Source organism: Apodemus sylvaticus, chromosome 10 (genome assembly GCF_947179515.1).
Source record: "Apodemus sylvaticus chromosome 10, mApoSyl1.1, whole genome shotgun sequence".
NCBI lineage: Eukaryota > Metazoa > Chordata > Mammalia > Rodentia > Muridae > Apodemus > Apodemus sylvaticus.
Window position 1 is genome coordinate 19,166,050 of NC_067481.1, and position 13,141 is coordinate 19,179,190.

The 13,141-nt window shown below is 55.5% G+C and overlaps 1 protein-coding gene across 1 annotated transcript in view; it reads right to left on the bottom strand.

Annotated features, from left to right (window-relative positions):
- Window positions 1-3,839: 3,839 nt before the first annotated feature.
- Wnt3 (Wnt family member 3) overlaps window positions 3,840-13,141 on the bottom strand; it is a 38,506-nt gene continuing 29,204 nt past the window's right edge. Inside the window, exons 2-4 of the mRNA XM_052197215.1 lie at window positions 8,157-8,398; window positions 5,026-5,291; window positions 3,840-4,319 (exon numbers count right to left, since the gene is read on the bottom strand). Coding sequence (XP_052053175.1) covers window positions 3,840-4,319; window positions 5,026-5,291; window positions 8,157-8,398 — 988 coding nt within the window. The remainder of the gene's footprint in view (window positions 4,320-5,025; window positions 5,292-8,156; window positions 8,399-13,141) is intronic.

A 13,141-nucleotide genomic window follows, 5' to 3' on the forward strand; every position in this document is an offset into this window, starting at 1 on the left:
CTAGAGAAAACATGAGACTACAAGGAACTCAGCTGTTCTGCAGATGGCTTCCCAGGCCGCCCAAAGCTCTGAGGTCTTCAAAACTCAAGACCCTGCTCCAACCGCTGGCCAAAGGCCTCCCCTCCGCTACATCCTGACCATTCCTATGCCTTTTCTCAGAATGACAAAGTATGTCCAATTTGAATGTGAGTCAATGGACAAGAGGGAACTACAGGGCTCTGTCCTGTTTCACAGTTCCCACTTCAGAGGCATCTTGCAATGTCACCAGTAGAGGCAGCTTGGACACAGAATCTCGTCATGTTCTTGTCTCTCCCACCAGGCCGAGAGCTCACACTAGCCCAGCCTATTCTGTGATAGTAGATTTTTTTTTTTCCATTTTTATTTTTTTTAACATGTGCAAAGGTAAGCCTCGGGTCTGTCCCCAGCAGACCCTGATAAAACCATAAAGAAAGCCCCTCTGTAAAGCCACACACCATCAGAGCAGGGTGAGAGACGTTAGTTGAGAAAGAAGCCGCCCATCGGAGGCCGGCTGGGTCCAGGTCGGTTATCACATGCAGTTGGCAACAGTCCATGCTCCTTGCTGGCCAGTGCTGAAGGCTGGCCCAGATCTAGATCCTGCTTCCCGTGGGACATCGATGAATGGATCCAGCCGCACAATCTACCCCTTCCCAGTGCCCTTTGGGAAATAAACAGGAAGAGTCAGAAACCTAATAACTGCTGTCAACATCATCCCCTGGGGATGCAAAGATCCCAGGCCGCCTGCACTAGCTCTGCTCCTTCCTCACCCCAGAGCCTGCCGCTGAGGGAGGACATGCCATCCTCAGGAAGACCAGAGCCTACATCTTGTGTAGTCAAACCTTCTGGCTGAGGAAGCCCGCTGTAGGTAGCCTGGGCAGCGCCACCCTACATGGAGATGGAAAAGCCTGCCAGCCAGCCTGAGCCGCCACTTACAGCAGGTCCAGCGCCATCAGACGCACGCCTACCGCTAGTTGTCCAAAAGAGACGGAATCTACCTAATTATGATAAATTCCTTCCCAGGATGCTTTCCTGAGAATGTTCACTCTGTACAGCCCTATCCCATGGGATTTGAGGTACTAAGCCATGCCCCCAGGCACCCCCAGCTAACCCTCAGCTCTGGTGCTGCTGGCAGAACTGAACCAGGCATAGCAAGACCTGGATATGCCCAAGGTCCCACAAATGACTAGTGACAGACCCAGGACCCAGGGCCAGTTGGATGGAGTGGCTGGATCTATAGCCTTTCCAACATAGGGATAAAAAAATAAATCAGATATTTGTAAACTACCAGCACTCGGGTACCAAGCTAGTGGCTAACTGGAGACAGTGGACAAACCTCAAGCAGTGGAGAAGGTGTCTTCCCCACTTGGGAAGGACTAGATGCTACCATTGTGTTGAACTCATCTCAGCATGAAGGGCATATGGCCTGCTCCACTCTGCTCTGTGACTCCTTTGTGCAAGAAAAAAAGCCAGAGCTCTCTGTGCCTGTCTCCCCGCCCACTTGTCTCTTGGGTTCCATCAGTAGGAGCGCCTTCAGGGGTCAAAGGATAGCAACGAACCAGATCTCGGCCACCTCTGGCCTATGGCTCCAAACCTCTTATCAGCCTTGCTGGGCCCCAGAGTCTCAGCTGCCTCGTGGAGAGCACTGGACCCAGAGCAGGCTCTTTATGGCAATGTCTAGCTCCCAGGCAGCCCTGCAGGGCACAGACCTTATCACCTCACAGAGGAGGAAACCTGGGCTCAGAAAGGCAAAGGATACCACAGTGGGAGGGAGATCCCTTCTTATCAGGAGGTGGGGGTTTGAGAGCCCCCTGCTATGTGAGGGGATTAAGACTGTGAACTATGTGGGCATAGCATCTTAAAAACATATCTGCATGATACTGGAAAAACACCAAGTGTCTACTATAGAAATGTGGAGAAAGAGGGCTGCTTCCCCACTCCCTAGTACTGGAGATTGACTGGGGCGGGTGGGTGTTGGGGGGGGGGCGCTGTTTAAATGTTCTACTACCCAGCTACACGATTCTTCTTAGATCACTTTCCAGGCAAATGTGTGAAGCAATTTTGTGGACAACAAAGGCTAACCCAGCCTTCCCTGCCTGGAAGATCTCAGCTGCCCCCATGGGCCAGGGTGGAATCATGGGCTCTGTATCCTGGACCCATACTGTGTGTTTGATAGGAGGTTTGGGCTGCTGATGCTGTGGCCGGCACAAACCTACATAGGGGCTTGTGGAAGCAGCACCTGGGTTTAGCTAGGCCACTAACTCAAGTCTAACCTTCGGTGAGATGGGTGGGCTAGACAAGTGGCCCTTCCACCCGTCCAGTAGGAGACCACACCAATGGCCAGAGCTATGTGCCATCTGCTACTGGAGGTGCAGGGCCACCTCTGCCGTAGTGAATCCCAGAGAAGGAGGCCGCAGTGGTTTGCTTCTTTCCCCTCAGTCTGCTGCCGTTAGCCTCACACCTGCTAACTTGAGACTTACAAAAATCTGTCTAGATCCTCATCCCGCCATCACTGCACAGATGAGGAGCAGGGTTCAGCAGTGGGCAGAGGACGTGCTGAGGTTCACCGCTGTCCTCCCACCCTTGCCCTCGATGCAGAAAACTCTCGCCTCCTGTATGGTTCTAGAGTGACCCTGCCGGAATATAACCTAAGCCCCACAAGGAACGTCATAGATGGGCTTGTGGTGTCAGATACCTCCCAGCCTTACAGAGCGCAGACGTGGTGTGTCACCAGCTCCAGGAACGCACTGCGCTGGCCCTTCATAAATAGAAAGCTGTTTTTCCATGTCCCCAGTGTGGTTTCCCATGTTCCTCACAGCAGCTCAGGGAAGGTAGCATGCTGACCTGACGCCAGAGTTGTTGGTTGACAAATAAGAGAAGCCGGTTGAGAGGCAGACTTACTAGCAGAGCCTTCTCGGGAGAGGACAGAGACTCTAGGATCACTCTGTTTCTAGGTTGACCTTTCTTGGGGTCCTCCCACACAGCCAGGCCACCTCTGGGAAGCTTGGAAGCATAATCCACCAGGCTTTTATCCCACGGTTACTCACCCCAGTGGCTCTGAACTGGGATCCCTCCTTTTTCTCGTCTCCCTCCATAAACTTGGTGAGAGTGCTCCGCTCCACCCAAGCTTCAGATCTGGCTTCCCCCACCCACCTCCTCAAGCTCTGGAGGATTTGTGTTAGGTCAAAGCGTGCCCTCTTAGTTCATGGTTGATGTGAGATGACTCTGCCCCAGGGGTAGGAGAGACTTTTTCTCAGGGTCTCACTGTGTAACCCTGGCCTAGAACTTTCTATGTAGATCAGACTGGCTTCACACTCAGAGACCCATCTGCCTCTGCCTCCTGAGCGCTGGGATTAAAGGCCAGTGCTACCATGCCCTGCCCCTGTTTTTGAACCTCTCCTTTGACCTCTCCTTTAGACAGTAGGGAAACTGAGGCCCCGAGATATGACACTTAGGGGCACAGCTGGGATCAGACCTCAGCACCTCTCTTCTGGCCGCACAGATGCTCAGTAATGACAGCCAGCGGCCATGAACAAATCTGGTCTGGCTCATCATCGCTAATTTGTGTTAAGAATTTTAATCAATTGCTTGTGGCTTCCGCGCACACCCTCGGTGATTATCTGAGCCTGGCGTAATCCTCCAAGTCGCTGCCCAAGACCATTCCCATGGAATCGTGGGAAGCCTGGTTTCTGACCTCAACTTTGGGAGCTTGTTTGTCTTGGGAATCGGAGAAACAGAAGGGCAGGCCTAGCGGAGGCGAGGAGAGGGCAGCCCTGCGCCCCGCCTCGCCAGGCTCCGCCCGGCCCGGCGCCCTACCTGGCTCCCTACTTGCAGGTGTGCACATCATAGATGCGAATACACTCTTGGCAGCTGACATAGCAGCACCAGTGGAAGACACAATGGCATTTCTCCTTCCGCTTCTCCGTCCTCGTGTTGTGGCCCCGGCCACAGCACAGCAGATCGCAGCCATCGATGCCGTGGGAGGTGACGTTGCAAGTCCGGTCCCTGGTACCAAAGGAGCCGGTCTCTGGGTTGGGCTCACAGAAGTTGGGGGAGTTCTCGTAGTAGACCAGGTCCTTCTCGGTGGGCGGCTTGAAGAGGGCATACTTGGCCCGCAGGGTCTCCACCCAGCCTCGGGACTCGCGGTGCTTCTCCACCACCATCTCGGAGGCACTGTCGTACTTGTCCTTGAGGAAGTCGCCAATGGCGCGGAAGTCGGGCTGGGCCCACCAGCAGGTCTTCACCTCGCAGCTGCCAGACAATCCATGACATTTGCACTTCAAGTGCATGTGGTCCAGGATGGTCTAGGGAAGAGGAGCAGCAGCTAGCCCAGGATGACCCACCTGGAGAACCATCCCCTCTGTACCACATCCTCCTCTACTCTTATTTGGCGCCAGGAAGAATGGACGGGAACCAGTGTCGCTACGCTAGTCACACCCCCAACCCCGGCAGGGTTCACATTCACCTCATCCACAGAAGTGGTGCAAACTAGGGACTGTTATCCCCATTTAATGGATGGAGACACTGAGACTGAGAGCTAAGTGTTCCACAACCGTAGGAAGGGCTATGGAAACCCTGCTTTGGACTCAAAGTCAGTCCCTAACCCACACCCACATCACAGACCTACCTAACACAGACACAGCCTGCCAAGCAGTATAGTATAATCTGCAGGTGTTTTTCCTATAGGGCAGCCATACTGCGCTCCCTGACAGATTTCCCCCAAAGAGGCAAGATCAGGGCTAAGCACGATTTGAACTTGACCAGGGAACCTGCATGGTGAGAAGACCTGACTGCTTCAAGGTGGCCTCTGACTTCCACACACACACACAACATGGAATGCATACACACAGATAATGAATAAATATACTTTAAAATCCCTACTCAAGGGACAGCTGGAGGAGAGGAAGGAGGGTGGTCAAGGGACTCTATGCTGTGTGAATGGGAGCCTGGCCGGTGAGGGCGGGGTCCAGGGGGCCGCCCCTCCCACCAGTTGGGGTTTAGCAGTCTCACCGTTCGGCCTGCCTCATTGTTGTGTTTGTTCATAGCCGAGCGGGCGTCTGGCCTGTTCTCCCGAGCATCCGCAAACTCCCGGGACACCAGCACCCCGAAGTCGGCGTCCTCGCTGCAGCCGCCCCACTTCCAGCCTTCTCCAGGTGGCCCCTTATGATGCGAGTCGCAGCCGCAGATGGTGGAGGTTCCCTCAGCGCAGGAGCGAGTGACTGCGAAGGCGACACCAGCCGAGGCGATGGCGTGCACGAAGGCCGATTCGCGGGTGGCTGCAGAGGGAAGTGGCGAGGAGATGATCACATCTTCCCGAGGGCTGGGGAAGAGCTCAAAGGCTCACCAGCCATCGAGGGAGGAGCCAGGTGCCCTCCCGCAGACCCTACTTAGGATTCTCTTTAGGAATGGGCAAACTGAGTCCAGGGCTGCAAGGCTTAGTTACTAAGGCAGAGGGGTCAAAGATGGCATGGGAATGCTCAGTTTAGAGCTAAGTTGGCCACGCCCTGTCCTTGGGCTCTTTGGCTCCAACCTTGCACCTTCACAAGGACTCCTCCAAACAGTTCTGAGTCCTCCATTCTGGAAACTGGAACCTGCAGCCGAAACCTACCAATCCACCCATTTCACCCGAGCCTCAGTTCCCCCATAGCGCTTCACAAGACACTTTGTAAAATGGGTGCAGCATCTTCAGCCATGGTTGCCCAATCCCTGTCCTCCTCCTTCAAAGTCACAAGGGTCGAGACAAAGCAGTTTCTCGGCCTCAGGCCCAGGGTCTGGAGATGAGATTCTCAGCGGGTATCTCCAGCCTTGTTACAAAGAGAGTCACTCCCTGAATGCTGCATACGCGCAGATCTGTGTCTTTCGGGTGCTTTATTCCCTACAATGTTCTAAACCCTATTTTACAGACAGGGCCCGGCGAGGTCAGTGGCCCGGCCATCTCTTTTTATAGGTCCCCAGAGTGGGTCGTGCTATACTGCACAGGTGGTCAGACCCGGATCTCCTTTCCTAGGTCGTGACCCGTCCTGAATATGCAGGGAACGAGAAACTCAGAGCCACAGCAGCCTTTGCAGACTCGAAGCCCTCGTGCGCCACCTGCACAGCAGGGGCGCGTCCCACTTTCCCCGCAGCCCGGCGGGGAGCGCGGAGCGAGAGCTGGCGCAGCAGTTTAGCCAAGTCCGGGGACTGCGAGCGGCGGTGAGGGCCCTCCCGGCCCTCTCGCCCCAGGGGAGGGCGCCCCTGGCTTCCGGCGACCCGGCCCCGCCACGCTCAGTTCCCAGCGCCGGGGCAGTGGGGGTGGCGGGGGCGGGGCGGGGATTAGCCTGGGAGCGGCGCTGCCAGCCCCGCTGTGCCGGTCCCCGTCCGGCGGGACCCGCTGCGCCGCTCAATCCGCCTTTGTTCGCGCGGTGTCACACCGCATTACCCGCATAATGCGGCCGCCGGGCTCGGGCCGCCGGGCCGGCCGCCACCGCGTAGCAACGGGCGGCTCCCGCGGCCGGGCCGCGCCCCCAGCCCCGGCGCCGGGCAGCGCGATCCCCGGGAGGCGGCGGCCAGAGGGCGTGTGAATGGCGCGGCGACCGCAGCGGGCGCGCGGCGGGGGGCGGCGCTCGAACCCTCGGGGAGCCGCGGAGAACCGCGGCCTCGCGCCTTCCGGCCGCCCACCCCACACCTGCTAGGACGTGAGCAAAAGTGGCCAGGGTACCGCTTGCTCCCAGGGTAGCGGGGCGCGGGTACACCTCCCCGGAACCGTACCCCACTGCCTTCGTCAAACCCCACTCTCAGCCCTTGCACACTGGGACACAAACTGCCCTCTTGCTGTGGGACCGAGGCATGTGGCACAACCTCTGCTGCGAATCTAAACAGCAGACCCACTGCGAGCGGGTATAATGCTGAAAGGTCTCCGCGGACGCTATCCTGGGCGGGAGGACTGAGGAGAAGGCCTGTGTTGCTTTGGGGGAGGCGTCGGGACGCCGCGCAGTTTGATTAAGCGCTACCTGAACTGAGGTGGGGCGCCGGAAGGCGGTGAGACCAACAGGCGGGCGAGATCAGTTTTGAAAAGCCAGCCGCCGCCGCCGCCACTTGGCCCCAATTAGAGGCCAAACCTTTTATGTAAACAAGGAATAATTAGCTTTGGTAATAGAAGCGTAAACAGAATCATCATCCATTGATTTGCTAATTGCCCTCCTGTCCCACGACAATAGTCTGCGTTTTCTGCCCTTAGATTGGACAGAAGACCCTTTGCACTTGAAGCACAGGTAAAGGGGAGAGGGCTCTCTAAATTGGGGAGGGGGCATAGCTCCAAACTCTGCACCCACCCTCCAGCTAGCTCTCAGACTCCTCCCTTTTGGCTGTGAATGCAGCTTTTACCAGTCCTCCTAAGAGCAGGCTCACCCCCACCGGCTGGCAAAACTCCAGTCGAGGCCAGCCCAGCTAGGGGGTCATTAAATTCTTGGATAGGAGAGGTTCTAGAGCCAAAGTCCCTTCCTAGGAGCAGTTACCCGACTCATCATCTCTCCCTCTCCAACAACCCATGCTCAAAGTCAAAAACCACTGCTTTCATCCACTAAGATCTCATCTGTTCAGACTTCCAGGTCTCAAGATCTCGGGAGAGCGATCCACAGGCCATCAGGGTTTACGAGCTTTCAGGACGTGGGAACCAACAGGAACTCTCAGGGGACCCTGGGGGCGGGGCATGGAGTGCTACCAGCACTAGACAGCTTCGGCGGAGTCTGGAGACTTCCATGGCACAACACCTAGGCCTGGCACCACCCCACCCCCAAGCTGTATTTGCATAGCACTTAACACTGCATAAGGGAGATGTCACACATGTCTACATCAAAGACTGGGCCCCTACTGTGTCATCCGGGAAGGAAGGCTCCTTGGTGCCTTCCCTCGGATCTCAGGATCCTGGGGCATCTCAGGGCTATACCCCCTCCCCCCGCAGCACTAGAAAATACTGTAGATGATGTGGAGACAGCCTGGCCTGTCCAGAGATGGACCCCACCCACTTTCCACCAGCTTTATCACCCTCCTAGGGAGAACTTGGACTCAGAGTTTCCCACAGTGGGAGGAAGGAGGCAGGGTCCCAGAACCCTTCCCACCACCCCGTCTCCCAGCCTCCTCCCACCAGGTCCCAGGCAAAGTACCTTTGTCCAGGACAGGCCCAAAGATGGCCAGGCTGTCGTCTATGGTGGTACAGTTCCAGCGGCGGCCCCGGAACTGATGCTGGCACTCCTGGATGCCCAGCTTCACGCCCTCTGCGACGCTGGGCATGATCTCGATGTAATTGCGGCAGAAGCGTAGCTGCTTGGGGACCAGGCCTGGGATGGAGCCGCAGAGGAGAGGCTGGGAGGCCAGAGATGTGTACTGCTGGCCCAGGGCCAGGGACCTGCAGGCAGACAACAACGGGGATGGCACCGTAGACACAGAACACGTGGTGGCCCAGTGTGGATGTCACTTCTTCCCGAAGGATGGGCTGGGGTGGGGTGGGGTGACCCATGGCTCTGAGAAGCCCGCCACCTTGTGTGCTGCTTTTGACTTCCTTGGGGACATGGTGTCCTGCAAAGGACACAGCACTTATTTAAACAGTGTCCCTCTGAGGTAGGCACATCTGACTTGCAGGGCATGTGGAGCAGCAGAGTGTCTGGGGGAGGGGGCACTTTGCAGGTCTTGTACTGTGTCAGGAAAATAACCCCCGACTGGAAGTGAAGAATTGGAGCAGGGATCAAGTCCTGCCCAGTGCCTGGGCCCAGTTGCCCTGGTGGGAATTGCAGGGCTCCTGCAGAGCAGTCTCCCAGGGACCCCAGGATCCACGAGCCATGTGGAGACTGACAACCCTTCATGGGAAGGAATCAAACAGAAAGGACAAAGGAAGCAGACGCCATTGTGACTGCAGCTCCGTTTTGGGGGGGGGGGGGGAAAGCCTAAGTCTTAGCAGAATGTTCTCTCCCCTCTTCCCCTCCCTCTTTCTCTCTCTCTCCTTTCCCGCCACCCCCCACCAAGCCCTCTAGCCTCTTCCCCAAGAGTACTGGACACCAAGAACCCATCTGTCTCTGATGGCATCAAATGCTCTGTCTACAAGGGCCTCCACCACCATCTTTATAGTTCCCTAGAAGTTTCTAGAGTGCCACCTCCCCTCTCACTAGAGACAGAGGCTCCGTTTGATGACTAGTTTAACTCAAGAGCAAAAGGAAAATCTCAGCAGGCATTCCCCCCAACCCTCTCGCTTCAGACAAGTCACCCCATTATTCCACCCCTGACGTTTCAACCCTTGGGATTTTACAGCGTTGATAAGTACACTCGGGGGAAAGGGTTAACGACTGTAGAAAAATCAAGGTACTACCAGAACCTCCAGGAGCTGCCTCCCAACGCCCCTCCCCCACACTCAGCACTCAGAGCCTCAGTTGCTCCACCAGAGGCTCCAGCACAAAGCAGCGCTCGGCACCAGCCTTTGGCCTCAGCCGTCAGGGGGTGAAGTCCAGGTTTCCCCCACTGGGAAGGGAGATTGGGAGTGGGCAGAACTGGGGGCTTTAGGTTGGTGGCCTTGAGGAGCCCTGTCCCCAACCCCACCCCTCAGAGCCTCGAGCTTGGCCAGACAAGTGATCTCCCACTGAGCTCTCCCCAACCCAAGCCTTGGACCCTTAAAGGAAAGGGCTAGGAATGTGGCAGTGCATTCTGTAATCCCAACCCTAGGGAGGCAGAAGCAAGAGGGTCAGGAGTTGCAAGCTAGCCTGGGATACAAGAATCTCTTGTTGAGACTAGACGAGAGGGAGAGGAAAAGAATGAGGTAGCCACTGCGGCATTAGTGTCACACCATCATGGCTCCCTACCACCTCTTCACTAACTTCTTGAGTTGTCTGATAACAACCCAGCACACAGTGGGGGCTTTACTAGCTGCCCAGCACACAGTGGGGCTTTACTAGCTGCCCAGCACACAGTGGGGGCTTTACTAGCTGCCCAGACCATAGAGTTTCTAAAAGACTACCTGGCTCCACAACTCCTAGGCAAGCCACTTACCTCTGCCTTATGGGTAATATCTGTCTGGGTCCCCAGGGCCTGGCCTGTCTACCCCACCCCCACCCCCACCCCCAGTGGGCTCATGTCTGAGTGAGAAACAATGGTGAGCCTAGAACCTGAAGGCACACAGCCCAGCGACAACACCTAACGTGTCTGACCTGAGCTGGGCACAATTCTAAATATTTATGTCTTTAATTTATTTCAGCCTCACAACCAGTCTATGAGGTAGAGATAGTGTCATCATGACTATTATCCCATTTCACAGAGGGGGAAACTGAGGCAAGGGAGCTAAGTAAACTGCCTGGATCTGTGGAGCGTAAAGTGCCAGAGTTGCATCTCCCTCTTGGCATGTCTTCTGTCTCTCTGTCTCTCTGTCTCTTCTCTCCTTTCCTCTCCTTTCCTCTCCTCTCTTCCCCTCTCCTCCCCTCTCCTCTCTCCTCTTCCTTCCCTACAGACCCCCACCCCCAACCAAGCCCTGTCTGCAGTGTTGTAGATGAAGTTCATCTTCACACAGTAGGTCAGCACATTGCCCTGGCCCACCACTCGCCCCCCTAAGCCCTACTGACACTAGGAAAACCCAGCAAGGGTTCAGTGTAGACACTTGTCACCCAGAGTCAGGTTACCTCCTGCCACCAAGCCTCTCCACCCCAGCTTACATCCAGCTCTGCCTAGCTCAAGCTACCAAACCAAGCAATTTCCTTAACGTCCCCACGCCACACCCACACTTTCTCCATCTGTGAGCTAGGGCTCTCGGGAATAGCAACCGTGTCCAGCTCAGTGCCGGCACTCAGCATCCGTCGAGCAGTGGCAGCCACCTCAGGTTCCGAGCTCCCAGGACTTGACCCCTGCCATGTCGCCAGCCTCATTTCTCTCAGCCTCAGTCCCCTGACTCGGTACAAAACATCAGACTTTCTAAAGCCACCACCCATCAGGCGTGAGAAGGAGGCTCCTGGACAGAGTGGAGGCCCTTCACCCAGCAGTCCTGACAGGGCTGGCCAAGCAAGTCCCTCTGTGACTGACAGGCTGAGCTGAGCAAAGCCATGTGTGACTTGGATGGATGTTCAAACTAAACCAAAGGCACGAGAGCATTTCCAGGATGCTCTGGTCAAAGGTCTCAATAGGCTCTATCTGGATATCCTGTGGTAATTAGCCAGGGCCTCTGGGGACAGGGCTGGGATCTACGGACAGCCTTGAGGCTGTGGCCTTGGGATTGAATCCTGCAGGACAGCTGCCCTCCCTGACATGCCCTGCTGGCCTGGAGCCATGCCCACACAGCAAGGCTGACATTCCGTTGTTGCAGACATATCAGAGTAACCCACTTCTTGTCCCCATTACAGAAGAGCTTGTCCCCCAGGGAGAGTCAACAGGAGAGGCTCCTGATCTTCTCTGTCTCCCCAGTGTGAGAAGCTTTGATTAGATTTGCCTGGGGGCCAGCTGAAACTGCTTCACACCCTGTAAGCATGCTGAGCCCTTTACTGAGTGCCTCTCTGTAGCCCATACCCAAGGCAAACTTTCCCTGAATCATTTCTAAAGATTCCTAGGAGCTCCTGGTCAGAACAACCTTTCCTAGTAGGAGTGTTCCTGAGCCCCATTCTCCCCTTCTCACCACAGAAGGCTGGCTAATTTGTTTGCAACATGACACAAAAAGAGGGATCTCTCCTATTGTTTCTTCACACACATACACCAGCACACTTGGCCTTCCAGTTAAGAAATAGAGGACACCCCAAAGGGCCGGCCTGATGCCCCCACTCAGCAGGTTCCAGGCAGCCGGAGGTCTCACCCACACACAGGACAAGACTCCTCAGTTCCGCTGAGGGACTTCCTCCAGTGAGGATCTGAGATGGTGACCAGGCTCCCAAAGGAGGTCGGGGCATGGCTGGCACCGGCAGCTGGTGAGGGGGAGGATGGAGGGCTTGCCAGGTCTGCCCAGCTGGGTAGGGACTATTTATACCCAGCTCCTGTCCCTGACTTGCCCTGCTCTACCCAAGGTCCTGTTGTCTTCAGCTCCAGGGACAGCTCATCCTTCTTCCCAGCCACCTACCATCCAGGTCCAGGCAGATGCAGGCAGCCCGGTGGATAAGCCATGGATGCCAGTGAGGCTGATGATAGGGACCAATGCCACTGTCCAATTAGGCCAGGCTGAAAATATCCCCCCCCCCCGCCCCGTCAGCTTCCCACTGACACCCAGTTCTTTGTCACATGTTCGGCAAAGGGCTGTGGGTGGGTGTGCGTGATGACAAGATCAGACACAGTTTTTCTTGCTGCAGAGGGATCCTGGGACCTTACCCATGCTAAGACAGGGGCTCTACTGCTGAGCTTCTACAGCCCAAGATACTGTTGCTCTGAGTCATGGCCATAGTCTGTGGCTCATGTGGGCCTTGACTTTGCAATCCTCCTGTCTCAGACACTTGAGTACTAAGATTACAGGTGTGCAACTCAGACACAACCATTTTCATGGGTTCGCTTAAATTTTTTACTTCCAGTTGTAATTAAAGGAAAAGGGGGGCCGGGCGGTGGTGGCTCACGCCTGTAATCCCAGCACTCTGGGAGGCAGAGGCAAGCGGATCTCTGAGTTCGAGGCCAGCCTGGTCTACAGAGTGAGTTCCAGGACAGCCAGGGCTACACAGAGAAACCCTGTCTCGGAAAAAAAACCAAATCCAAAAAAAAAAAAAAAAAAAAAAAAAAAAAAAAAAAAGGAAAAGGGGGAAAATCTGCGGCAGTTCCCAGAGAATGCACAAGTGGCTTGTTAATATTTTTCACACAAATTATATATAGCTATATAAGACTTTTCATGCAGTATAGAATTCTTTGTTTTGTTTTTGTTTTAGAGATAGGATTTCATGTATCCCAGGCTGGCTTTGAACTCCCTATGGAGCCAAGGATGATCTTGAATTTCTGAGCCTCCTGGCCCTACCTGAGTGCCGGGATTGTTGGAATGGGCCACCACATCTAATTTATACAGTACTGGGGATCAAACTCAGGCCTTTGTGCCTGCTGGGAAGACACTCTACCAGCATCTCTAGCCCCTGTCAGAATTCAGGGCAACTTAGCTGCTGCCTGGGCTTGTAAAGAAAAGTGTGTTGTGGCCTTAAAGGCGCACAGACTCTGCCATGCC